Source organism: Rhinolophus ferrumequinum, chromosome 3, assembly GCF_004115265.2.
Source record: "Rhinolophus ferrumequinum isolate MPI-CBG mRhiFer1 chromosome 3, mRhiFer1_v1.p, whole genome shotgun sequence".
In the NCBI taxonomy this organism is placed as follows: Eukaryota; Metazoa; Chordata; class Mammalia; order Chiroptera; family Rhinolophidae; genus Rhinolophus; species Rhinolophus ferrumequinum.
In genome coordinates this window covers 10,821,518-10,849,380 of record NC_046286.1, presented here as the reverse complement: position 1 = coordinate 10,849,380, position 27,863 = coordinate 10,821,518, and the positions used below count along the sequence as shown (strand labels likewise).

The 27,863-nt window shown below is 41.1% G+C and overlaps 1 protein-coding gene across 1 annotated transcript; it reads right to left on the bottom strand.

The window, feature by feature from the left end:
* Positions 1 to 649: 649 nt before the first annotated feature.
* Positions 650 to 25,916, bottom strand: LOC117020829 (adenylate cyclase type 10). Its single transcript, XM_033103584.1, has 16 exons — positions 25,745 to 25,916; positions 24,734 to 24,838; positions 21,099 to 21,137; positions 20,237 to 20,380; positions 12,283 to 12,488; positions 11,923 to 12,013; positions 11,729 to 11,817; positions 10,508 to 10,699; positions 9,707 to 9,828; positions 5,297 to 5,373; positions 5,003 to 5,192; positions 4,456 to 4,511; positions 3,332 to 3,485; positions 2,999 to 3,188; positions 2,123 to 2,209; positions 650 to 925 (listed from the first exon to the last, which is right to left on the bottom strand). The coding sequence occupies exons 1-16, from the start codon at positions 25,899 to 25,901 to the stop codon at positions 650 to 652; spliced, it is 2,175 nt and encodes a 724-aa protein (XP_032959475.1). The 5' UTR covers positions 25,902 to 25,916.
* Positions 25,917 to 27,863: the final 1,947 nt, after the last annotated feature.

The following is a 27,863-nucleotide window of genomic DNA, read 5'->3' as shown; positions in this document are numbered from 1 at the left end:
CCTCCTCCTCCTCCTCCTTTCGTACGGCACGAAAGAGCAATATGTCCTTAGAGAGAAGGTCCTGGCATAGGACCTCACAGTAGAGGGGGTTTCCCAAGCACCTGTGGAGAATGTAGCTGTAGAGAGGTAAGGAGGGATTGCTGACTAAAGATGCCCACATGAAGACAGCCAAGCAGAAGGCTATTTCATAATAGGAATATTTCTTCTGTTGTTGCAGTGAGCTCTTGATATATACTAACGGAGGGAAACAGCAGCACAGAAATGTAAACCAAAAATTATGATTGGCTTTGAAATGTATTTTGGCAGTAACTCTTCTTTCTTAGCTATTTTGCTTCTATTGATGTTAAAAGGAACTAACGTCCTGTTGCTAAAGGGCCTGGCAGAAACTGGCCTGACTACATATAACTGACACATGAAGCAAGCCATCCAAGTCCTAACTGTCCTGTGAATATCTGGGGGGCTAGCCCAAGGGGGTAGGCCCTTCCGGGCTTACTAGGAGACTATCCACCTTTACATCTAGTCTTGGGCCTCATCATGGTTCCTGATGCCATTCTCTACCCCCAGCTCTGGTTCCGTGGGACCTGAGCCTTCTCCCTGATATATGGTACTGGCTCCTCCGTTAATGAAGTACCCCGCTGGTCTGACACACTCACATCTGCAGCTCTCGGGGGATGCTGACCACCCTCAGTTCCCAACATGCCATTCTCAACAGTGAATTCACTGCTAACTTGGCAATGGGCACCAGGAGAGCCTGAGGACTCTGCAGGAAGTGCTGGGCCCAGCCGCACAAGGTGAAGGGAGGCGTCAGCGTCAGCACCATGAGGATGGGCACACGGGAGAGCAAGGTTCCCAAAAACTCCCAGGAAGCTGCATCCAGATGCTGGGCCTCGTCAAGGAGGAAAATCAACGGCGTTTCCCTCACTGCCTGGAAATAACAACAAAAGAAATAATGACAACCTCTAATTAGAAATGAAGTCACCTGATCTGCAATTTCCCATCAACAATTGAAATAAAATGTCAACAAGTGCTGGGGTTTTCAGAGTAAAATGTATTCTAAATCCAGCAAATATTTTACTTTATAAATATGAAATATCTCCTGTATATCTAATTCCCAAAGACGTGTACTGAGTTTCTTTGGACAAGAAAATCTTCTAACTGGAAAAAGAAATAAGCATCAAAATATTCTCCAAATCAAACTTAAAGCTTTCAAATATTTCATTTTGGCAAGGCTTCAAAATGTGTGGGAATTCATCCTTTAAACCAGCAATTTCCAAACCAGGACAGACACCAGAATCCCCTGGGAGAGCTTACTGACACTGCCAATTACCACGCCCCACTCATGTAGACTTAAAAAAACTATACTCACTTTTCTCCACATTCTCCACACCCCTTCCACTCCCTACTGCCACAGGTAACTATTTTAATTTTATTGTTTAGCCTTCTGTTTGTAACTTGTTCTTATAAAATGTAGTTGTTTTGTCTAGAAAATTGTATAAATGATACTGTATTACAGATCTCATTATTTCTCTCTCTCTCTCTTTATTCAGGACTATTTTTAAGATCGCCCTGTGTTGTTGTTCTCCTAGTCCCGGACCTCTAACTGCCGCATTACACTCCATCGTGTTCATACATGAGTTCGTGCCAACGCCTCCCGAGCCTCCACAGACAAACACTGCAATGAACAGACTCCCTGGGATATATATCCCGGAGTGGAACTGCTGGGTCTAGAGGATGCATGTTGTTAACATTTGACTAGTTTCTTCTAGATTGCTTTCCAGAATGGCTGCATCAGTTTCTGCTCATGTAGGTTTTTGATTCTGTAATCCTGAATTGGGGCCTGAGTATTAGTGTTTTTAATAGCTATCCATCTGCATTTAGAAACTACCGTTTTAAATTAAGTTACTAAAATTTCATTAAGAAACAGGCTCAGGAAAGAGCAAAGACCTTTTAGTGTATGCTGTGCTAAACGATGGATTCAAGGTTATAGAGAGACGCAATGAAGACATCAACAAGTGGGCAGGTCAAGAAATGCCCAAGTCAAGGTGTGATGTTGATAGATTAAAATGAGCATAAAACTATCTCCACATATTAAGAGTTACTGGTATGTAGCAAAAGTACCCACCTCTTGTAGTACTTGGAAAAAACACTCCTTAATCTTCCTTTGTCTGGCCAGGTCATCCATGTGTGAAACTTTGAAGGACAAAGGAAACTGACCAGGAAAATTATTCATATATTAGCATCAAAAATGACAATCTAAAAAAAATATACAGCTTCTCCAAAGAGAACAGAAAAGTGATTCTATTCTGAGTGAGAATGGGTTTCTGTAGTATTGGGCCTAGTGTTACAAACATCAGCACACAGCTCAGCGGGTGAGACTGAAAGTCCACTGGTAGTTAAGAGAGCGAGAGCTCCTTTCCATACCAGACTCTGGCAGACCCTTAAAGGGTCATGACGAACGAGTGAAATGACGGGTTGGACTTAGCAATGCCACTTTGGACAGCTCCAGTACCCCAGGTACTCCAATTATACCCAGACAAACGCATGCAGGAGACTTGTCAGAAACAACTGCGGTGGACATCTCCTAACACGGTTTCCTGTGCGAGGCTGAGGCACATTAGCTACCTCGGACCTCAGTGCCAAAGTGGGACTGCTCCTCCACCACGGTGGCCAGGGAAAACCTGCCTTAAGACAGGGCTGTGCTGAGGGACAGATTATAAAACCCACACCAACATTATGCTCCTCATGGCGAAGGTGAAAACACTGAGGCTCAGAGGGCTAGGACATACAACTAGCAAGTGTCCGTCAGTCCTAGAATTCACTCTCCTCAAAAAAGAGAAAGGCTGGGTCTTGGTGTCAAAGGGATTTCAAATCTCAATGCTGCCATTGCAAACTATATGAGTCCTTAGCATATACGTGGAACTACGGCTATTTGATTAGAAGACAACGCTGGGTAAACTAACGTTAGTAATCCAATTCAGAAAGCCACTGCGTTCATTACCTTTACAAAGAAGAGGTCGTTAAAGAGGCAGTGAAGCGGCTCCTCCACCATTCCATGGAGCTGTTTTTGCAGGCACTCTTGCCGGTCACAGGCTGGGCATGTGTCAAGCTCAAAGAAGATGGCCATGAGGGTCTGAATGGCATAGAAACACTGCGTGGAATCTGCTTCCTTCAGCTTCAATGGCAACACCCTGGGGAATGTTACCACGGTCACAGGGAGTCCACTGACCCACAGAGAGGTTACTCACTCCACCAGCACAAGGAAGAGTCTCACCAGAAAGGGACAGGAGCCTCGAGAGAAGCAGACCCTAAGTCAGGAGGCAGGAGTCTTTACCTGTGCCCGTCCTTCTGGGCCAGGAAGTTTATTTCAGCCAACAGCTGACTTTTTCCATAGCCTTTTCCACCTTCGTACAGAACTGCTTGTCCCTTCTTCTGGTGCAAACACCCCTGCTGTGCCATTCGGAAGTCTTCCAGTTCTTTCTCCCGGTCTGTAGAGAGACAGGGAGCACCTAACACTCCTGTACTTTTTCATAGGCACTCTATTTGTTTGAATTAATGTGCAAAGTTAAGTCACAGAACGGCTCTCCCCAATCCCCCACCCGAATCCCTGGCAGAATCCCATTCTTTGATGAGGCTTCACACAGCTCTTTCCAGAAAATTAACTCTGGACTACGGTGTTTCCCTGAAAATAACACTGGGTCTTATATTAATTTTTGCTCCATTAGGACGTATTTTCAGGGGATGTCTTATTTTTTCACGTACAACAATCTGCATTTATTCAAATACAGTCATGTCATCTCCTTCTGGAACATCATCATAAAAACACGGTAGTCCAGAGTAAATGCGTCCGTCTAGCTGAGACCTTAACAGGGGCTTATTTTCAGGGAAACACGGTACACAGACATGTGTGCTGGACTTGGTGATTTGCTCCAAAGCCTAAGAAATGACATTCAGGACAACCAGGCACCACATGGACATGAGGCTACTCTATCTTCTTAGCTTTTTGTAAAAATTTCCATAATAATTATTTAGTTTTCAAAGTCTGTCACTGCTATGTAAAGACAATGGACTAACAGATATAGGTAAAGTAAGTATAAAGATAGAGTGGCAACAGTCCTGCTGCTATCTTCACTATCTAAGGATGAGGGAATTTGCCTCTACAGGTGAACCACAGCAAGCTGGTCAGACCTCAACAGCTGAACTCTGATTTACAAAGATTATTACTAAATGCTGGTATTTCTCAGGCAAAGTGATACAACTCCACCTGAAATTTAAACATTCAGCATGGAAAAGAAATGGCAAGTCCTCTTTAAAATTAACATTAAATTCACTAAGAAGGCTGCTTTCTAATGTTTAATACAAGCTTAGAAGCATTTAGTCTTGAATTTTGTTTTTTTAATCACATTTAATCATCTATAGCTGAAAAAACATATAATTTAAGGTAGAAAAAAAACTCACCTAACAAAGGGTGATTTTTATTTCTCTCTCTGGCCAAATCTCTCTTCCCAAACATTCTAGGAAGAAGGGCAAATGGAAATGTGTCTTTTAAATAATAGTCTGGGATAGATAATATATCTCTAAATAGACAGGAAAAATTGTCCTCATAAGCAAGTGTTTTCAGATAACTCAAGAGGTACAGAGTTCTGTATAAAAGAGTTTTAAAAAATTGAAAATTTGGGGAATAGGGAGGGGAGAAGTATTATTGATTGTTCCAAGTTCAAGGAAATAAATATACTGTGTGAAGTATGCACAGAAGAAAGAACATATAGATCAATGACCTATTGCTATTCCTGTTGAATAGCAAGAAGTCCACTGAGGAACTAGCTAAGAGCTAAACATAAAAGTTGAAGATCTCAGACACCAAACCCTCCCCTATGTCTCTTATTCCAAGAGGCTGGTCCTAGAAGCATCTTTCTTTCTAATTTCATACAATCAAACACTGATTACTCTCATGCCCTGATTCTGTAAAAGAAATCAGAATGAAATATCACACAATGACACTCACACACATCTTCTATGACCAAGATATTCATACATCTTCCCTGGGTTGGAGATGTTTTTCATCATCTTCTCTGGCAGTTTCTTGAAGTTGTAAGCAGGTAGCGTGGATCTTTGATATATTACCTCATCACAGGACACCAAACCTGGATAAGCCGTTATCATTCTGGCCACAAGACTTACTTTCGGGCCAATAACTGTGTCAAGGAGACAGTGAAAACAAGGATAGAGAATTTCTGGATCACCTCCTCCACCTTTACCCCCTAAGTCACAGAACCAACAGTCCCGTGTCTTATTCTACCTGTATATTCATGTCTTGCTACGGCCCCGACCATGCCACAGAATACGGGTCCATTGGTGATACCGACGGAAACAAGCCTGGGGATCAGAAAAGCAACGATGGGTAAACTCACAGTCAGAAGCCTCCAGGTCAGGCACTAGATCTGCCACCACTATATCCAGAAGTCTAGATTTAGAGCTCAGATGGAAAAGGCCAGAGGCAGCTGTCAGTCTACAACATGTGATGGAAACAGAATGGTCCCCCTACTCCGGAAATTTTAGTTGGGGAGTCATTATTAGTAAAAAGACTAAAAATACCTTATAGCTATCAGATACTTCATTTATGCTTTTTGAAGTTCTTTCAAATTGATTACCTCAGCTGATCCTTTAAGGGATAATTAACAACAAACATATGAGGTATGTACTCGTATGTGGAGCAAATATTTGACAAAAGAAAAAAAACTGAAGGAGTTAATTAACTTTCCCAGAGTTACACAGCAAAAGTCAACAGGAGAGTCAGAATGAGAATCCAGGCCTCCTGATGCCTAGACCAGTGTTACATCCACTATACCACACTGCCTCAGGGAGAACTCCCAAATTAAATAGATCAGCAGATGGAAGAACAGGGTTCATGGATCCAATAATGCTAGAATGTCAGAGTAAGGGGATAATCAGAATGTCAGGCTGCTGATGGAGGGCTTCCCGAAGCAAATGAGTCTTCAGAAGAATTTTTTTAAATGAGTAGTATTTTCTCATTCATTCATGCCTGCAAACATTCATTCATTTAATAAGCACTGAGAAGTAGGTACGGTACCTAGCATTGGGCTGGGTATTTATACAGTAAGACCTGTATAAAAATACCCTGCCCTGGAGAAGTCTGTCTGGGGGGGAGGGTGGTAGGGATCGAGGGAGGTGAAAAGACATATTTATATTTACAAGTTAGCAAGATAAATACTACATCTTAGGGATCAGTGCAGCAAACTAACAGAGTGACCAGAAGGGATGCATTAACTGCAGAGTAGAAAGCGTACTCACAAAGGAGAGGATATAATATCAGACCTTAAAACTTGAAATACTGCCCAAGTGTGGCAACAGCATTCTGTCTAGTGGGAAAAGACACAGGTTTTGAAAAGCCCGATGTGTTTCTGCAAAACTAAATAGTTCAAGAAGGCTAGAGCACAGAAGGTGCTTGGAGTAGGGAGAGGTGAAAGGAGAAGTGGTCCTTCCTAGGCCATGGCTGAAAAAGTACTGAAAATATGAATTATTTAAAAAGAGGACATATACCGTTCCAGGTGACGCCAAGGCTCAAAGGTGACAATGAACAATTCATACATAACAGAGAATGAGTAGATTTACTCAACTGATGTGAAAATTTCATGCGACAGATAACAAGATATGTGGATGAAGAAAGGGTGCAATGAGCACAGTTTTAAGTTAAATTTACAAATAACAACTTTCAGTTGTTTGTAGAGCGTGAATAGTGACAACAATCCCAATGTTTTTGTCTCTGAGATGTTAAAAGTCTCGTTCCTCCCTGTAAGGACAGGATTGAAGACCCTTTATCCATTCACTGGGCCCATTGCCCAGGGTGAATAAAAGAGACCCCCCCCCAAGAAAAAAAAACCAGGCAATTGGTCCTGTTGCCGGACCAAGAACAAGACTAAAAATTTTCTAACGTTTCATGATGCTTCCTTGTCTTGAATGCGCTTTACTTTCCCCACCTACTGAACCTGGCTCAGAAGTTACCTGTGTGGTCAAGGCTTTCCTGGTACCTCTGGTGAGAATTAACTGTTTCTTCCCATAGCACTTTGTTGCAATTCCTACAGCACTTTATTCCTGCATTTAAATTTCATTGTATTAAAGTTAGTTATTTATTTAGCTGAGCAGGTAGCATCTTATTTCTCTTTATGTCCATCACACCCAGCACAATGCCTGGTTCATAGCTGTGTTTGACGAATGCTGGTTGAATGAATGTATTTATGCATTTGAGAAACCCAGTCATTAACAAGATGATGATAATGAAACAATACTTTTCTCATTCGGTTACTTCTTATTTCTTTCTATTGTACTTTATAATCCCCCTGGCTCTTCCTGGCAGTCCATGTTCCTTTTATAAAAAATATTCTTCATTGATGAAGAATATATCCTTTCTTCAATATGTATAATTATACATAGAGTATACAATATACCTAAAGTAGTTCTGGTGTTGAAAAACTATAATAATGAGATTCTGAGACTGCACTCCCTGGGTCTCAAAAATATCCTAGAGAAATAGTCACAAACCAAAGCAACCTGATCAATCACTGGACTCTGGAAATCATCTTTCTTCTATACATGAGTTGAAAATTGAAGGTATTTCTCAGATTAGAAAGAATTTAGGAGATGACTCAAGGTGAAGAGGGTCATGGAAAAAGGAGACTTGGGATGTGGTTTGGGGTCTAAGAGAGGCTGATGTGATGCAGGGACATAAGCAATGGCATCTGCTCGTGAGGCCACACAGGCACCTCTGAGACTTGAACTGCGGTGAAGAAGGCAAGCTTAAGCATCTCGTTAGAGCAGCATTTCCCAAAATACGCTCCTCAGCACATTCATTCTTCTTGATGTTTATAGGTTCCGGAGAAAAGTGTTTGGTGAGCAAGTAAATTTGGGGAATGTTGAGTAAAACAAAATATTGCAAATTTCTTTATTGTAGGACTACTCAGAACTTTTGACGTTGATGTATATTGTCAACCTCCAAGAAGGAAAAATAGTTTGCATCACTTCCCAAACATATTTGGCCATGAAAATATTGTTTTTCATGAGTTACTAAGGAACTGATATTCTAACAAATACATCTTGGAACATTCTTGAATTAGTAATGATCTTCAAGGGAAAAAACGCTGACCTTGAAACTAGATTTCAGGCTCTGGCATTGTCAAGCTATTTGGTTTACCAACATAACCTCTGGATCTCAGTTTCCTTAAATTAAAGAAGTCAGATTAAGGAAACTCTAACATCCTATATAGCTGTATGCATCTACTACACTCTAAACTAAAGAAGACTAAAAGAGCCAAGCTATGCCCTAAGAATCATAGAAGGCATCCTTAAGGGCATTGTAAGACCACCTCCAAAGGCCAAAGCAATGACCATCTCAGTAAGCAGTAAGTGCCAAGGGCGGGACTTTTGAAGGCCACAGGTCAATGCAGAATTCAAGAGCAGACCAGATCAGCACAGGAAGGGAGGGCGCAGCACACCCACACTGGAGATAAGGTAGGAAAGCAGGCTGTTGGAGTATCTATAGATCCCACCAAGCCTGAAAGAAGCGCCAACACGTATCTGTCTTCGGCTAAGAGTCTGAATATCTATGAAGCAACTGTAGCATCTATGTATCTGTAAAATAAGGAGCTGGATCAGATCATCTAAGTTCTTTGCAGTACTAACATTCTATGAGTACACCTCTATAATTATATTACATTGGTAATATATGATATCCCTTTTGGGGAGTATTTGCATTTTATAAGAGGCTGTGGAATAATGAAAATGACACAGAAATTGTGGACAGAAGGTTTGGGTTTTATTACCAGCTCTGCTATATGCTAGCAACTTCTCTTCTGTGGCCTTAGTTTCCTTGTGTGTAAAAGAGATAAACATTTTCACACTGGTAGCATGTATTATTCTATAAATGTTAAAGCATTATATAAATGTGATATAATTTTATTTATCTTGCATAAGTATGGCAAGCAAACAAATCTTTGACTCAATGTTAACATTAGAAATAACTGTTTTTGAAATTCATTCATATATACACCTTTCCCACAGCTTTCCAGAGGAAAAAAGAGTCATTTGAAAAAATTCACACCAACCTTGTCATAGTAAAACTAGTGGGAAAATGAAATGTTCTCTACCTTCATTAGGACTAAGCTTTTACAGAAGGTGGGAGGTGTGGTAGGTGTGGGGGAGAGTGATCAGATCAGTGTGAATTCCAGAAAAATCAATGGGCCTGGGAAAGACCAAGAGTGAAAACCAGAGAAGAGCACTAACCAGCGTGGTCCCTTCCTACCTAGAGACCTCTTCTCCCTGTAGACAGGCAGCCTTTGTTCTCCATTCCCTCCACATACAGATATGTTATTTGTGTTCTATTAATTTATACACTTGTTTGTTCCTTTGCATTATCTTGAATCTTGCTATGTGTATTCTGTTCCTCCCCCTCTCCTACCGCCTTCTCCACTGGATGGAAACTTATCTTCATTTACTCTGGGTATCTAGTACACTGTTCTGTAACTAGTGATTTCATAGTAGATCTTGTTTTCTGACTTCCCTTAGCATGTTCCCTCCCCTTAGGCAGACGATGGATGCCTTCAAACCCTGCTGTTATGACTGCCTCTGACCCTGCCTGGGGTCAGAGCCCCCTGGGGTCTGAGAAGCTCCTCCCTGCCCCCACCTTCCTCCTCACTTGATCTCAGCAAGATTTTCCCAGCAGAAGCGGAAGATGCTGAAGGCACTCTCCAGGGCATGAGCACACTCATCTGGCTTCTTATCCCCAGGAAGGCCAAAACCACAGAAGAACATGCAGCCCTGGGACAGATGACAAGAGTGTTTACCGGGGAAAGGACTACGGCTTGCCTCAACTGAACCAACTTCCCTGAATGAAGCCAGACCCTTTCCTGACTGGTCTTCTGTTAGGAACGTAGGAGTCTACAAGATTCATGAAATGAACATTCGGGGTCAAATCAACATGGAGATGTAAAAAAGAAGACATAAAATCTTAACTAACTGTTCTAAGAACTAAATTTAAAACGTAAGAAAAATTAATACCAAGAACTTCTCAAAAATTCAATCTCTACTGTGTATACCTTGAACTAAGTCTATGTGACCACATTTTCTTCTCCTATAATGTCAGGTATTGTGATACTGCTTTTTTTCAAGCTCCTCAATTATCTAAGATCTGATTACACTGACTTTCCTAATAGAGCCAGAAAAACATTCTTCATGCTTTCACAAGGAGTTTTCAACAAGAATCGAATCAGAAGAGGATATAGAGAGTTATCCTCAATTAGCCTGACAATTAAATTAACTAGAATATCCCATTCCTTAACTATTATTAGTTGAAGTTTTAATGTAAAATAGCTTGCTACAAAATAAGCAGCAAGGAATCTGACTTATGCCTGTGTTATATGAGAGGCAAACTGGTCACACACGGCTACTATTCCTCACTCCCCTTTAAGGCTGATGGGTCAAGTTCCCTTGTACTTACTTTCTCAAACACAAAGATACGGATCAGCTGGCCACCCCCTGTCTCTATGACTGTGGAGATGTATAAAGCAGCCTCCTGGATAAGATGACAGAAATGCAGCATCCACGCCGTCTTGTGGAACTCTAGGTTGACCAAAATCATAGTCACGGTACGGAGTTCGGATATATACTCCATAGGTTGGCCTTCATCAATCTACAAAGACACAGTGAGTTTCCTTGCCTGTATCTTCAACTCTCAGTATCATGTTTAGGAATCTTAGTGACATTCCATGGTGAGTATGAGAAAATAACTTAAGGGTGTCAACAAACACTTAAAAGAAAATTCAGGTTTGAGAGATATAGAAGATATATAAACCAGGGCACTTTGAATAAAAACTGTTTGACTTTAAACCTAAATGCCAGGGTTTTTTGTTTGTTTGTTTGTTTTAGATTTTATTGGGGAGGGGGAACAGGACTTTATTGGGGAACAGTGTCTACTTCCAGGACTTTTTCCAAGTCAAGTTGTCCCTTCAATCTTAGTTGTGGAGGGTGCCGTTCAGCTTCAATTTGTTGTCCTTTCTGTCTTAGTTGTGGAGGGCGCAGCTCAGCTCCAGGTCTAGTTGCTGTTGCTAGTTGCAGGGGGCGCAGTCCACCATCCCTTGCGGGAGTCGAACCGGCAACTTTGTGGTTGAGAGGACATGCTCCAACCAACTGAGCCATCTGGTAGCTCAGCTCAAGGTGCCTGTTCAATCTTCGTTGCTGGAGGCACTGCCCACCATCCCTTGTGGGAGTCGAGGAATTGAACTGGCAACTTTGTGGTTGAGAGCCCACTGGCCCATGTGGGAATCGAATCGGCAGCCTTCGGAGTTAGGAGCACGGAATGTCAACACCCAATGGCACATGTGTGGTTGAAGGGACACTAAGATTGACTTAATTGACACAATCAGTCAATATATATTCACCAAGTATATACTTATTCTATACGCTGCTATACAGTATACTAGTTTCTTGAGGGACAAATTGAAAAACAAATATGGCTCTTACTGTCTATGACTGAGAAATCAACTGAAGTTATAAGACACATCATTGCAATAATTGGTGCAGGTGGAGAAACCTGCTGGTATTACAATGGGGAGCAGAAGATGAATTGGATCTACACAAAAAGGCTGTCCCATATAAATGTACACCTGTTTACATAAACCCACGCAGACTCTACATTATGACTTAAGAATTAGGAAATAACCTTTTTCAAAAGGTTTTTCATTATGTGCTTCCGCAGGGTTTTCTCAAGTGCAGAGTCTGGATCCAGCTCCAGGGCAGTTCTTAGAGTGTCTGAGAAAAGGAAAACAAAACACACAAACAAAAAATGTTTCCAGCCACCTGGAAACATTAATGTTTAAAATTTGGGGCTTGGGTGGAAAGGACAAAGTAACTTACCAGCACTTGTCCGGTAATGTGGCAGATAATCGAGGCACTTGTCAAAATGCTCCTCAAAATCAAATGGGTCAATGGTCCGTATATCTCTTAACTATAGAAAGAAAATGGCTCAATTCTGTGTCTACCCACCAACTGGATTACCTCTGGTTCCTTAACAGAGGGGCTGAGAATGCCCCTCTATCATTATCTTTCCAGCCTTACTGTTCTGCCTCGTCTATTTTTCTGGGAGACTATCCTCCACCTCCCTCCAAGATAGAGTTCCAATGTTTGGTTAGATGATATGTGACCACCAGTATCGCACTGCCCTGTGTAGCAGAAAGGCCTTTTCAGGATGTGCCACAGGTGGGGCCAGTCTCCTACCTTCACAGCTTCATCCTCCCTCATGATTTCCACTTCAAACATGTACTGCTCACAGAGCTTCCAGCAGTTCCAGGACAAGACAATCTCATTTGCTTGAGCCAAACGCTGAGCTAACTGGACATCGTCTACATCTTGTCCAATCACCAAGAGGTATTGTCGCTGCTCGTCTCCAACAACAACTTGGGAAATCTGACCTGCAGACAGACCTATCCAGAAAAAAGGGAGAAAAGTGCTGAACAGCTAAAGTCACCTGGAAACCCACGCACAGGGAGGGTCCGGAGTCCTTACATTGCTCTGTGCATAAAGCCAATCTGTTACTGCCCACAGTTGCAGAAGTATTAGGTGAGCTCACCTTGAAAAATAATACCTTGCTCTAGGTTTCCTTCTGTCTCAAACACACCTAGAGACATTCAAACAAGCCTGGGTTCTATGGGAGAAGAACAGAAGATTCTAGGCGTCTAAGAACCTTGTCTCTAAATTTCTCTTCTCGTGGACAGCTAGGTTCTCATGGCAGAGACCTAATGGTTATGCTCAGAAGCTGATGTCACAGTGACCACATCATCCCTCCTCATGTATACCAGGGCTGATGACAGTCAATATTTTACCAGACATGGGCTTTGCCATACACCCTTATTCCACCTCCAGTTTTTCTTGCCCTGAGGGATTTCTTACTGCGAACACATCTGAAAGAAATGGTTTTCTTGCCAGGGGAAAAGTGACTACCATGTTTCCCTGAAAATATGACCTAGCCAGACAATCAGCTCTAATGTGTCTTTTGGAGCAAAAATTAATATAAGACCCGGTCTTATTTTACTATTTTACTATAATTTTACTATTTTACTTATTTACTTATTTTACTATAAGACTGGGTCTTATATAATACAAAACTGGATCTTATATTAATTTTTGCTCTAAAAGATGCATTAGAGCTGATTGTCCAGCTAGGTCTTATTTTCGGGGAAACATGGTATAACGAAGAAGTCTACCCTTAGTTAGTCACCCAATCTAAGCTAAAAACAAGGGGAAAATGTTGTTTTTTGTTTTGTTTTAACAGGACTTTACTGGGAAACAGTGTGTACTTCCAGGACTTTTTCCAAGTCAAGTTGTTGTCCTTTCAATCTTAGTTGTGGAGGGCACAGCTCAGCTCCAGGTCCAGTTGCCGTTGTTAGTTGCAGGGGACGCAGCCCACCATCACTTGTGGGAGTTGAACCGGCAACCTTGTGGTTGAGAGGACGCGCTCCAACCAACTGAGCCATCTGGGAGCTCAGCGGCAGCTCAGCTCAAGGTGCCATGTTCAATCTTAGTTGCACGGGGCGCTGCCCACCCTCCCTTGCGGGACCCGAGGAATTGAACTGGCAACCTTGTGGTTGAGAGCCCACTGGCCCATGTGGGAATCGAACTGGCAGCCTTCGGTGTTAGGAGCACAGAGCTCCAACCGAAGGAGCCACGAGCCAGCCCTGGAAAATAGTTTTAAGAGAATTGCAAAGACATATGCTTCTGGCCATGATGGAAAACAGGTAGTAAATTTACCATAATGCTTGGGAACAACTAATAAACTGGAAAAAATACATGAAACAATTTTGAAGATAGTGGGATGTCAGGTAACGGAGGACAATGATCCTTGAGAAATGGGAAATAAACAAGGTGAACCCTCTGATACCCCAGTTTACTGTCTGGAGAGTTTCCAGGACACATGTCAGGAGTGGAAACCCAGGTGCATCCCAGAAAACTCCCCGAGCTGAGAAGACAGAGCTCAGAGTCTGAGGAGGCCAAAGTGGCTAGAGTTCATAGGTCACTGTGAGTACTGGAGAGACGTATACAGAGAAAAGTCCAGCCATCTGTACAGGGTCCCCACCTGAAGTTTTTAGCTGAGTACTGATAGGTGCATCAATGTGAGGAAACCACCTGAGGCCAGGGAAAGAACCACCTGAAGAAATTAGAAGGAACAATGCTAGATATCACACAGGGATGGAATAGTTCCTGCTCCCACTAGCCAGAGCGTCAAACTTAATAATTCACAGGACACTAGGTACAGAACTCAGAAGGGGTTTGCCTCAGGAATGGGGCAAAATTAGCTCTGGACTAAGTGCAACTCTGGTCCCGCCTAACAAAATTTAAAAGCAAAAACTGAAAAGAACAAGCTAACCACATCCCAGAACGAAGCTCAAGAATATTATAATATTTTAAAAATCCGGCACCTAACAAGTTAATTCCTAATGGCTGGAACCCACCCAAATTTACCAGGCATGCAAAGAAAAAGGAAAATATGATCCATAATGAGAAGAAAAATCAATCAATCAAACCCAACCTAGAATAACGCAAATGATAAAATTAGTAGACAAGGATATTAAAAGAATTATAACTATATTCCATATATTCAAGAATCCAGAGAAAAGACTGACCAAGTAGAGCTATAGAAGATTTAAAAAAAAGACCCAAATCAAAGTTCCAAGCAAAAAACTACAAGGCTTGACATGAAAAATACACTAAATGGGATCAAAGGCAAATTAGACATTGCAAAAGAAAAGGTTTGTAAACCTGAAAACACAGCAATAGAAACTATCCAAAATGAAAGACAGGAAGAAAAAGAAAAACAGTGAAGACAGCACCAGTGAGTCATGGGACAATTTCAAGCAGTCTAATGAGTGTAACTGGCAAGAGGAGGAGAGAAACAAAAAAAATTATTTGAAGAAATAAAGGCAGAACATTTTCTAAATTTCATAAAAACTAAAAACCTATAGATCAAAGAAGTTCAATGAGTCCTAAGCACAAGAAAAATGAAGAAAACTGTACCAAGGCACATCATAATCAGATTACCTAAAACCAGTGATGAAGAAAAAAATCTTAAAAGTAGCCAGAAGAAAAAAAGGACACGTTCCATACAAAGAAACAAAGATAAAAATTAAAGCAGACTGCTTGATGGAAACATAGCAAGGAAGAAGACAGTACAACAGTAGCTTTCATGTAAGAGAGAAAAAAATCCTTGCCAACATAGAATTCTATACCAACTGAAAATACCTTTCAAAATCAGGTGAAATAAAGGTTGTTTTTCAGACATACAAGAGCTGAACTAACATATCTCCAGCAAACCTGTACTATGAGAAATGTTAAAGGAAGTTCTTCAAACAGGCAAAAATAAGCATTGACAAGAACATGGAGAAATTGGAACCTTCATACATGGCTGGTGGAAATGTAAAATGGAACAACCAATTTGGAAAACACATTAGCAATTTCTTAAAAAGGTGAATATACATCCACCATAAGGCCCAGACCATCCCCTCCTAGGTATTTTCCCGAGAGAAATAAATGCATTGTCCTCCATGCAAAGACCTGTCCACAGATGTTCGTAACAGCTTTCTTTATTTGTTTAATGAGAAAATAATTTATTCAATTGTAAATCAGTAACTATTTTTTTAATGTTTAAGAATAACTATTAATGAGATCTTTAGTTTGTTCACTTGGGATTTAAATTTAAATGCATTAAAAAAAAATCAAGGATCCCTCAAGTGTAAACATCAGCCCTTTTCTATATTTTTTCAGGATAGATCATTTATTTTAGGACTTAAATCATTAACTTTCCTACTCCAGAATGGATCCCAGAAAACTTGAGTTACAGAGAAGCAAGGGTCCTATCTGATATGTGATCTCCTTTTACAAAGTACATTTCTTCAGGAGTTTTGGTGGCTTTGTTTTGCTGGGTTGTGATATTTTTTGGCAAGAAGTGAAGAGTAGGAGGCACAATGCAACGGTAGAGAAAATGTGGGTTTTATTTTCTCAGGGAAGCCCATGGTGCTGAATTTAAAGCCAGTGCAATGGTCCTTCAAATAAATTGCTTAAAAATGGAAACAAATGATCTAAACTGGAACACAAGCAAAATATAAATATTCCTGCATATGTAAATGTTGTCTCCTCATTTCCTTCACATTGAATTGCTTAACTTTAAATAATATAAAATCCTACATATTATTTGAAGAAGGAAATTTAGAGAAGGGAATTGAACGTCAAGCTGTTCAGTCATGAGGACTGGGTCTTCCATTGCCATCCCCTCTGCTTTGGATATAAAGTCAATTAACTATTTTATTAAATGTGTCTGGTTGTTGCACCTCAGTAGCAGAAGGGGCAGGGGAAAACGAGAGGTTGTTTGATGGGAGGGCTTTTCCACAGCTTGATGTCAGCCACCCGAGTGGGACATGGTAGGTTGCGGGGCTCTCAAGGTTAGAGCAGGTGGCAGCGGGACTTGCTGATAACTGAATGCCACGAAGCCCAGGTCTGGGAAATATAACTCCTTGTAAGCCTCTTCAATCCAGTGCAGGCCTTTGTCTTCTCTGACATCAATTACTTCTTCTGGCCAAGGATTTGAAGACACAAGTTGCAGAATCTGGCAGACTGAATGTGACTTCGGCAAAACAAGAAGCATCTTCTATTCAAGTCCCCTCTGCTTTGGTTGTCGTGGGATCCAGGCAGCTGGAGACCATCCACTTTGTCCCCCCCATTCAGCACCTGGGTCCATGCTGTATTTAAGCACTAATCCCATGTCCTGTGCTCCTCCAAGGTGGCACTCTCCCCTCTCTTTCTACGCTCTCTTTGCTATTTCATGGCAAACCCACTTTGAGGCTTTGTTTGCACTTCCTGAGCACCCACTGGCTCATTGAGATTCCGTGACTCCAAACATTCACCACCACGATATCCACTGAGAATCTCAACCAGTCTTTCGCAACAGAAGCCAAACAACACCCTGAGACAAAAGGACATGGGCTACAAATGGCCTGAAGCAACTTGCTATTGAAACCATTTGAGGATTGCCAAAGTAGACTGTATCCTCACTAAGAGTTCTCCTGCGGCAAAGCAACTCTATGTTGCGTTAGATCCAGCAAAGACAGGAAAACAGTGAAATCAAGGGGAACTCCCCACAATTGTATCTTGTTGCCAAACACTTCCCTTAGCACTCTTTTCTACAGCTCATTATCTGGCACATGTAGAGTGTTTCTTCCTGGTTTTTTCTTTGCCTGTGACAAAAAAAAAAATTATTTTTCGTTCAGCTGATAGTATTTTGCCCAAACTCAGAATAGATAGGAAATCACTAGGAATTCGCATCTGATTACCGTAGGTTCATTCTCCCATATTACAAGGCTCAGTTAAAAGGAGGAATAGTATGTACCTGTTAGATTGGTGTTTTGTTAGTATTTTTTTAAGTTAAAATTAAGTTACTTTTCCGAGGAAGCAGCCAAAATATTACTCTCTCAAATTCAGAAACCTAATGGCACAATTTATAGTCAAATATTATTTCTAGTCAAATTATATGCTTTTGTATGGCAAGACAGTCTTGATATATGAAGGCAGGCCTATATGATAATCCCAGCAATATTCTGCGGTAAGGTTTTAGTGGGTTTGTTGAGAAGGAAATACTTATTTAGGTGGCTTTCATCATGCCACTCGGCTTCTATGTCATTTTTCTTGTCCTGGAGGACTCTCATGAAGGACACCTGGGTGATGGTTAGGACCTGAACGGGGGTTTCTCCAAAACCGCCTGTTGGCCCAATGGAAAGTATGCTGCTGACTCCTTCCACCTTGCATAGGTAAACTCGTCAGGCTCTGCCTTGTACCACCAGGCCTGTAGCTGAGCCACCGACTGGCCCAGTGTCTCCACCCCAGAGGTGTCCTGGAAGAGCTGGTCCACGTCCGTGCAGAAGAGGAAGTCGACCTCGTGCTGGATGTGGGTCATGATGTGCTCCCCAGTGGTCTTCATGCGCGTCATGCTGCTGTCCTGCCCCCTCTTCTCAGGCTGGATCTCAAACCGTCTGCAGGAACGCAGAGGACCCGGCTCTATGGAAGGAGACCTGGAGACATCGTCCGCCATGAGGTAAAATAGGACTTTGTGGCCAAGCATGAAGAGTCCATTTGCAGATGTTAACAGCTCCTCCAAGTAACGCTCCATGTATCTTCCGATGGCAAAAACCAGCAAACCCACAGTCATTTTCTGTTTGTCATAGTAATTTTCAAAGATGCCTCTGTTGTGCCTTTCCACACAACTGGTGCCTTCCATCTGGTCACTGTCACAACCTCTGGGCATTTCTGTGGATTGCACTCTTCCACAGCTTAGCTTCAGCTCTTCTTCATTGTCTTCCTTTCTTTGTTCCTTTTCTTTGGCTATGTCTTCTTCTTCCCCTTGGTAATTGTGGGTCCCATTCTTAAACCAGCTTGGAAACCACCAGTCTTTCTGACTGCCATTGTCACCAAGTTCTGGGTTTTTTGAGCGATATATCCACAGGAAAGAGCCTTCTGGGCTGTTAATATATTCCCAAAACTCAACAATTACAGCTGAGACAACCAGCATTGACAGAATCACTTTTTTTTTGACATTCATTATTTTCTCATCATTTGCTTCTCTTCCCTCAGGGTAAAAGGCAAAACAACAAAGTTCTATTGCTCTTCGTTCTGCAGGAGGAAAGGCTGGGAGGAATGGAAGGTGTTGTGGTCCAACTCCTGATCCGCAGAAGCCATAACAGCTTTATTTCAAATAGCCGAAAAATTGACAACTGAATTGTCTATCAAAAGTGAATGGATAAACAAATTTTAGTATATCCATACAACAGAATACTACTTAGCAATAAAAACGAATGCACTATTGATAACACACTACAACATGGATGAATCTCGAAATAATTATGCTGAATTAAAGTAGCCAAAAAGTATATACTGTATGAGTCCACTTACATAACATGTTTAAAAATACAAAATAAACTCTAATGATAGAAGGTGGATGCTTGGGGGTCAAGAGGGGAGTAGTAGGGGGGGAGGGTTTATAAATGGGCACAAGGAAACTTGTGAGTGATGGATATGTTCATTATCTTGATTGCAGTGATGGCTTAAAAAGTATATAAATATGTCTATATTCAGTATCAATTATGAATTATTCCCCAGTAAGACAAAAAACAAAAAAGAATTGTAGGCCAGGAAAGATGATATATAAGACAGAATAAGATTCTTCACTGCTGCTCAAAATATAAGTGAAAAGCGGCAGTCAACTTTTGCCTTAATTCAAAAACGCCTTCAGGTTTCTGAACTCCCGTGAAGAAGCTTTATGTATAGAGCTTCCCCCCAATCCTGACTCTGTGTGCAGCTTTTTAATTTTTATTGTATTGTTTATTATATAAAACAACATAGTTCAAAACCAAACTATCTGAAGAATATACATTAAAAAGTCTGATTCCATCTATATACCCATCTACACACAATTTTCCTCTTCTAGCTTAACTTTTGCTTCTTTTTTTTTTTTATTAGTTTCAGGTGCACAAAACAAAGTAAACTTTTGTTTCTTATATATATTTCCAATGTTTCTTTAATACAAATATAAAAAAAATAAAAATTCTTATTTTCCCTCCTTACATAAAAAGGAGGGAAAACACAATGCTTTGCATCTTATGTTTTCTCAACTATATTTTGGAGATATTGCTATATCAGAACATCTTTTTAAAGTTGTAGAGAAAGAATCTCACTGAGTAGACATATCAGTGTTTATTAAATCAGTCTCCTGTAGATAGATTGTTTTCAATCGTTTATTACAAAGCATATTGCAATCAATAATACCCTTCTTCACAGCCTCAACACAGTGTGTTCAGCATCTGAATTTTTGTGTTATCTATACATGAGAAATGCTCTCAGTGTACTTTCAATTGACATTTTTTTAGTTATGAAGTTGACCATCTTTTCACATGTTAAAAGAGATGTATTTCTTTGTCTATGTACTATTTATTCATATCCTTTAGCCCATGTTTCTCTTAAAATGTTAGTCTTTTCTTGATTCCTAAGTGTTCCTTCTATATTAGAAAAATTCAGCCTTTGTCTATATGAGTTGCAAATATTTCCCCCAATTTGTCACTTATTGTTTGAATTTTTTATAGTGGTTGGGTTTTTTGTTTGTTTTTCCAACGGGATCTCTTTTAGTAGCTAATACCTATCTTTAGCTGCAGATCCTGGCCTTCTCTGGTATGGTAGATCCCAAATTTCTCCTGTATCTCCAGACTGCATTTTGCCACCAGAGTAATGATATCACTGAGTTGATTCTGTTCCACTGTCCAGAGTGCCAGGAGCACATTCCCTGCAGAAACACACAAGATAGGCTGACAGAGGTCAAATATCTGGATTCACCTGGGCCGGGCAAAGTCCCCAGTAATGCAGAAGATCTCATGTAAGGTGTCAGGCAAGGTTTCTTGGCCCTTCCTAGGTTAAAATATTGCTTTAGAGCCTGAAAACCATTCAGCATACAAAAACATGGTTATATTAGGTAGAAACTGAAACGTTCCTAATGTTTAAGGATAATTTTGGTAACCTTCCCTCCATCAGTATACTAAAAGAAGGGGAGGGGTACTAGCAAAGAGATTCACGAAATGTAAGTTCAAGTATAAGTTTATGGCTGGTTTAAGTTTTAATAAAAAGGCCAATTCTATGGCATAAAGCTGTTAATGACCCTGAGAGTTCTCCAGATGGGAGACATTCGACCCCTCCTTATCTTACACGTAGCTTGTTACTAATGACCAGGTTTCTCATTAGTTTTCTCATGAATGCTTTATAGCACTTGTTGTTTTGGTCATTCAGTCTAAACAAAATGTAAAGCATATGTAGCTTAATATGGGCAAGGCTTCCAATTAGATTGGGAGCCCCTCAGAGGCAGATTGTGTCCTCTCATCTTTGTTTCCGCAGGCTCAGCACAGATTAAATAACCAAACAATGCTGAATAAACAAATATGCCAAATTCCATCCAAATACAGTCTCCCTCGCTTGCAGTCCTTTAAATATTCAGAAAAACTGATAAATACCTGTGATATTTAGGATATCCCCTCCAAAACAGAGCACATCTGAAAATGAGTAAGGGAGAGAGAGCAAAAGAAGTCAAAATCAGAGGTATACAGATCATGGCAGAATCATATGTGATCTAAAGAATGGCCTACAGAGTTTTTCCTCATATCTTTTCTGGTCTATTTGTGTACTCCAAGGCTCGTGTTCCTTTCTTCCTTCCTCCTAGCTTCTCCCCAAATCTGTCTGCACTGACATTTGTCTTCTCTAAAATGGAAGAAGTACTCCTGTTCTCTTCTCTTTGTGCTTCTCAAGAACTTCACTCCCTGCCTTATCTTCTCTCTACTGGATCATTCCTATCAATATTTTAAAAAACAGAAACAAAACACAACAAAATTAACCCACCTATTCTTGACTTTGCCTTTTTTTCTAGCTATTTGGGCTATTTTTCTACTACATTGCCAGCAAAACAAATAAACTGCTGGTTGCTAGATGGGAGGGGGTAAGCATGCAGGAGAAGGTAACAGGATTAGAAAGTACAAATTAGTAGTCACAGTATTGCCACGGGAATATGAGACAGTTTGGGGAACATAATCAATAATGTTGTAAAGATTTTGTAGGGCATCAGATGGGCACTTGTCTTATTAGGGAGACCACCTCATGGACTTTGTACATGCCTGACCACTGCGCTATATACTCGTACACCTGAAAGCTGAATAATACTGAATGTCAACTATAATTAAATATATATATATATATTCACGGGATGTGGAATACAGCATAGGGAATATAGTCAATGGAACTACAGTCAATGGAATTGTAACAGCTGTATATGATGTCAGAGGGATAGTACACTGGGGAGGGGGTTATTATTTTGTGAGGGGTGTAAATGTTTAACTATGACATTATTTTGTACACCTGAAATTAATAATAATAAAAAAAGTCCACAAATACAGGAAAATGTATTTATTGATGGATAATCATCAAATAATTATAGGTTAAAATAGACATCACTTCCATTCTTTCTCAAAAGTAATAAAAATATTGATAATCCTCAATTTTCAAAGATATGAAAAATTGTCATTTAAACATATTTTTTAGCAAGAGTGTAAGCTGATCTAACTTTCTGAGAGAATAATATGATCAAAATTTTAAATGTGCATCCTTTTTATGTTCACCAGATATTTCACTTCAGGTAGTTTATCTGAAGGAAATAAAACAAGTAGGAAAAGACTAATGTTCTAAGATGTCAATGTCATTGTTCTTTATAATAAAAAAATGTAAACAACATACAATATGGGATTAAATAAATTATAATACAGTCACACACAAAAAAACCCTCAAGAATTGACTATATACAATTTTCTCTTCATATCCTATTCACTCTTGAATTTTTCCGACATTCTCTTCTTAGCTTACTCCAGTCTGACTTTCATTTCTGTACTTCATCAACAGCATTCATCTTGCTAAATTCAATATTTTCTGACTTCCCTGTATTTGACACTTTTCATTTTCAACCCAGCGGGCCACCATCCTCTTCTAGAGACGCTACTTCCTTTATGGTTTCAGGAATACCAGAATATTCTACCTCGCTGGCTATCTCATAGTCTTTTTTGTAGGTTCTTTCTCCCTAATTACAATCCTTCCATGGAGTTCTTCAAGCCTCAGTCTTAGGCTCTTTCTCTTTATTTATACTCTCCCCATCAATTCACATTTTGATTACTCCATTTGAATGACTTCTTGACCTCTCCAACTCAGAATCTTCAGAACAGAACCCTTGATCTTCTTTCTCAAAGCCCAGCATTTCCCATTTTGGTACGTGATGTCCCCATCAATTCAATCACGAAAGCCAAAAACCTGAGGTTCCCTTTCCACACCACTTCCCACTGAAATCCAATACATCAGCAAATCCTGTCTGTAGAACCTGAAAAATGTATTTCAAATCAATCCATCTCTATACAGCTCCATGTCAAATCTTTAGACCAACATTTTTAACTGTCTGCACAATGGTACTGCCTGTGAAACTTTAAGAAAAATCCCTATTCCTGAGCCTACCTCAGGATATTCTGATATAATTGGTCTGGCGTGAAGCATAGATATCAAGATTTTTAAAAGCTCCCCAAATGGTTATCTAATGTGCCAAGGTTGAGAACCACTACCCTAGACTAAATTTCCATCATCTCTCTACAACTGCTCCAGTTGCCTCTTCCAGCTTCCATTCTATCTACCCTCCATCAGCTCCCTATGATGCAATCTCCATGAGGCAGCTAAAATGAGCTTTAAAAAAATGTAAATCAGATCACATCACTCCCTTGCTAGAACCTTTCCAGTTTCCCTTGATACAAAGATATATAATCCAAACTCCTTACTATGGCCTACAGAGTTTGATGATTTCCAACCACACCTCAAGCCACTCTTCCCCGGCTAGCTATGCTATAGCCATACTGGCCTTCTCAGTTCTAAGAACGTGCCAAGCTTTCTCCCATCTCAAAACCTTTGTACGTGGCATTCTTCTGCCTGAAATGCTTTACCCTTGGCTCTTCACAAGGTGTTCCCCTCATCATTTACGTCTCAGCTTAAACATCATCTTCTCAGAGGAGCCTATACCCTATCTAATACAGAAACTCTCTCACCCTACAATTCGTTTTATTTTAACCACTATACCCTATTTATTTCCTTTGTAGAATATATAACCTACAATGATCTCATTTACTTATTATCTCTCTCTCACTAAAATGGTTCCACAAAGGCAGCTAGTATGTCTTATTTTCCCCTTATTTCTAGCACTCAGCAGTTCCTGGTGTTATAATTCCTACTTAATACTTAATTTCTATCTCCTATCTCCCCCTATCATCTAAATTATCTTGATGAGAAAAATTGAAAGATCTTTTATACTTGTTCCTCAGGGGGAAAGGGTGAGTCAAAGAATCACATTTCTATGCCACAAAGTAAGTATTCTGGTGAATCTCTGACGGACATAACTGTATGGGGCACTTATCAGTAAAGAAAGGGCATGTTACATAAACACTAAAGGGTGTAGGATCAGAGTAATTTCTGTTGGTTAGGTCTTACTAGACTGAAAGCTCAAGAATAGGTTTTCGCACCCTCTGCACCTATTATAGTGCATGTCACAGAGTAGGTGCTCGAAACATGTTCGCTGCACAAATAAAAATGTTCTTTTTTTCCGGATTAGGCAAATACCCACAAGCTTAATACATGGCAGAAAAGCATGAAAACACTCATTCCTACTCATAGGCTCAAAATGCAATACTAGAATAGGAAAGTGTTTTGTGAATTATATCTGGTGTACACACAGGAGGCACATTATATTGTGCCTCCTATATTGCGCCTCCTGTGTGTCCACCAGAAGGGACAACCTGAGGAATACCTTATTTTGAAATAAAGTACAAACATGCAAAGTTAAAATTAGCTTCCCCTCCCCCCCATCTGAACATTGAGTCAACAGGATGTGAAACTGAGTGGAATGGCAGATACAGGCAAAGATCTAGCTTGTCAGTGGCAACCTGAAGAAGTAAGATGAGTAACATGAAAAGAATGATCCTTTAGTATCTCTTCTAAAATACCCCAGGCCTCCTTCTGTTACCACCCCTCAGAAGCCCAGGACCACACTTCTTGCTCCCCTACAGTGGTCACTCACGCTCCACGATGTCACTAATGTAGTAACTGAAGATGTGGGCCAGTTTGTCCATGTCATGTTCCGACTTGCAGGTCAGGCTGAACCTGTCCATTAATGCTGTAAACCCTGACCAACAAAGCAGAAATTACTGTTAGCTGCAAATGCTACACTTTCAGGCCCTATTCCCTGCATGCGTCAGACCAGTGTAAAGGAAGCAGATCTCCTGGAGTTGAGTCATTCCATTATCCTTTAACATGGTGTTCCTTAGAAAGTACTCAGGGCCAGGCTGGTTGCTACTGCCTCCAGGAATCCAGAAGGCCACCCTCTCCATGCTTCCAGAAGCTGCAGATAGAGAATATTCACCCACAAGTCCCTTTTCATCTGAAGCCAGCTACTTCTTTCCCACCATCCTCTAAGGCTCCCTGGCGGAGGGAAACTGTAGGATTCCCCGCCATGTGAGGGACAGAGAAACCACTGACGAGGGAATGGATTCATGCTTTATGGAGAACTCATATTTTGAGCTCCTTCATGGAAGGCACCTTGTTATCACTCATCTTCAAATCAATGACATAAGAACTCCGTAAATATTTGCTAAATGAACTACTCTCAAAGCAGCTGCTAGTTCCCTAACTCCTACAATGGCGGGCACGTACTATTGGACCTAAAGAATGAACTGAGTGAACTCAATAATTGGATGAAGAAAAATGCTGATGGGAAAATGCGCGAGTTAGGGAGAAACTTGGATTCGAGGCCTGCGGTGTGGCCCCAGAAAAATCCTTTGCCCTTTCTGGGTCTTAATTTCATCATTTCTGAAGAGAACTCAAGGGCTAAGCCTGATCATCCCCACAGGCGTCCTGCTGCTCTGAAAATGACCCTCAAAGTTGCCTGCGGAGGCGGCGCGCTGCACCTTAGCTCGCCCCGCGGGGCCAAGCCCGTATCCGCAGCGGCCACTGGGAGCTGAGGCCCAAGCTGAGTCCCAAGCGGCCCACGTTTGGCAGGACAGGAGAGCGACACGCCTCCCCTCGCCCTCACCCGTCACGTGGACGCCAAGGAGAACGCCCTGGGCCGTGGCGAGTTCGGGCTCCGATCCCCGAGGCTTCCTGAAGACCAGCAGGTCGGGAAGCAGCGCCGCCAACCGGGCCTCCACAGGCCACAGAAGCGGAGCCCCCATCTGCTCGCCGGTCGCCATGGTGGCGGCGGGGTTGACCGCTGAGCTACCGGAAACAGGGTCCTCTGTGTAGCAGCCAATCCGCATCGACGGCCCTGGAGAGCCCTCCCACGAACCAACCTCCCACGAACCAATCAGTGTGGGCTTCCTTGTGGCAGCGCTAATCGAAAGCGGCCGTGGGCCCCGCCCACCTGCTAAGGGCTGAGGTAGCCCTCGCTCTGGACCGGGGGCGGGAGGTGGCGCAGAGAAGCGCGTTCAAAGTAGCAAAGGTGTTTTGTATCTTGAAACGTGGTGAAGGTGCTCTACGATAAAACATCATCTGGGATCAACATCAACAGGGTAGTCTTTGCTTCCTATGACTGATGCACAAACCTGGGTCATCTCTGGATTTCTAAAAACAAGTTCCGTGGGCACCTGACTCAAGCAACTCAGGATGGCTTTTAAATTCAAACGCCATCAGACTCCAAGCCTGTTTTACTGTTGGTCCGTTTCAATTGTCAGGCAGAGTTCCTTCTATTTCTGTTGTCTGCCAGGACAGATCTATCCTGTCTCTCATGGGAGGGCTGCCCCAGGCTGTTTTTCTCTTAACTCCGGGTTCCGAGATTTGGATAATGGCACACCTTACTTAGGTCGTGGCTCAGATTCGTGGAGAACACAAACAGTAACAGGATGAGCACGTTGTGGATTTTTAACAATCAGAAAAGTTTTTTTTCCCTCTGCAGAAATAAAAACAAAATCTAAAAATTACATCTTCACTGTAGTTCTCCAACACCTAACAAATCAACGCTGTTTTGGTAGCTAATTTTACTCATGGAATTACTTTGCATTTCAACACTTCCAGAATTAAGCCAAAATATGATCAGCTCACAGGTGACAGAAAATATCGCCTCAGCAGGGTGGAAGGACCAAAAGGGAAGGAAAAGAAATTAATGGGAGAGAGATGACTAAGAGACCCAGACATTACAAGTTTGACACTGTCCACAGAGGTCACATCTGTTTACAGAGATCACAATTTCAACATTATAAACGCAACCTAGAACCCAGGGGATGGAGACTCATCAAAATACAAATCACTTTTTATTGTTTTTATAAATTTATTTTAAAAAATAACAATTGCCAATGACATCAATGATCAATCACCTGTACTCCCCCTACTCCTGGGAGAGAAGTGGGGGGGAACCTTCTATGTAGTTGAGTCCCAAAGGAAAATCAAGACATTATTATCAGGCACCCAATAGCCAGGAAATGCTGTTGGTCCAGTGGTACAGACACTGACATGTTCAAGGTACCAGTGTAATTAAAATATATACATTTACAGTTATCCTGCAAAAAAAGCACTCAAGTGAAATAACTATGCATTAAACCAATTATTCACTCATCCATTCATTCTTCATCTATGAAATCATCACTAGTCACAAGGACAAATGAGTAAAATAACTTTCCGTAACAAAGAAAAAAAATCCAAACCCTCCCCTCCCCCACTTTGTGGGTTGTTATGGTGTGCTAAAATGACCACAATAAAAAGGCCATGAATTAGCTGAAATGCAAAGACAAAATGATAACTGAAGCATTTCATTTCAAACAAAACAAACTCATGAAAACATAAAAAATTCTGCAACAATATGAGGTTGGCATTACTATATACAAACTTATAGACACAAATAAATAGCATTTTAGAACTGCTGTTGACTTAAGTACTAGAAATTAGGTCTGAGGAATTTCTTTCTCAACTCTGCATCTTAATGATTCCTAAACAAACCAAGGGATATAAATTCCTCATGGTGTTTAGTAATCTATCATCTGAAGAACTTGGGGCTTACTGAATAAATATCAGAAACTCATGTAAAGAGCCAGAGGATTCTAGTGAGCTTACCAAAGTATCTGCCTCTCCTGATACCTGGAAGCTAGGACAGATGACTAGATTCCAGGAATTAGGAAGCTACTTCACACTTCCTGCTTCCTTTGCATAGTTCTGTACTTCCA

What these genes read in the sequence shown, in the direction of transcription:
- LOC117020829 (XM_033103584.1), bottom strand. Translation starts at nt 25,901, where the DNA reads ATGGCGACCGGCGAGCAGATGGGGGCTCCGCTTCTGTGGCCTGTGGAG. An exon ending in CATTAGTGACATCGTGGAGC is followed by an intron (nt 21,138 to 24,733) that starts GTGAGTGACCAC and finishes ACTCATTTTCAG; the next exon opens with ATGTGCTCTGTTTTGGAGGG. An exon ending in TGAAAAACCTTTTGAAAAAG is followed by an intron (nt 10,700 to 11,728) that starts GTTATTTCCTAA and finishes GTGTCTTTGTAG; the next exon opens with ATTGATGAAGGCCAACCTAT.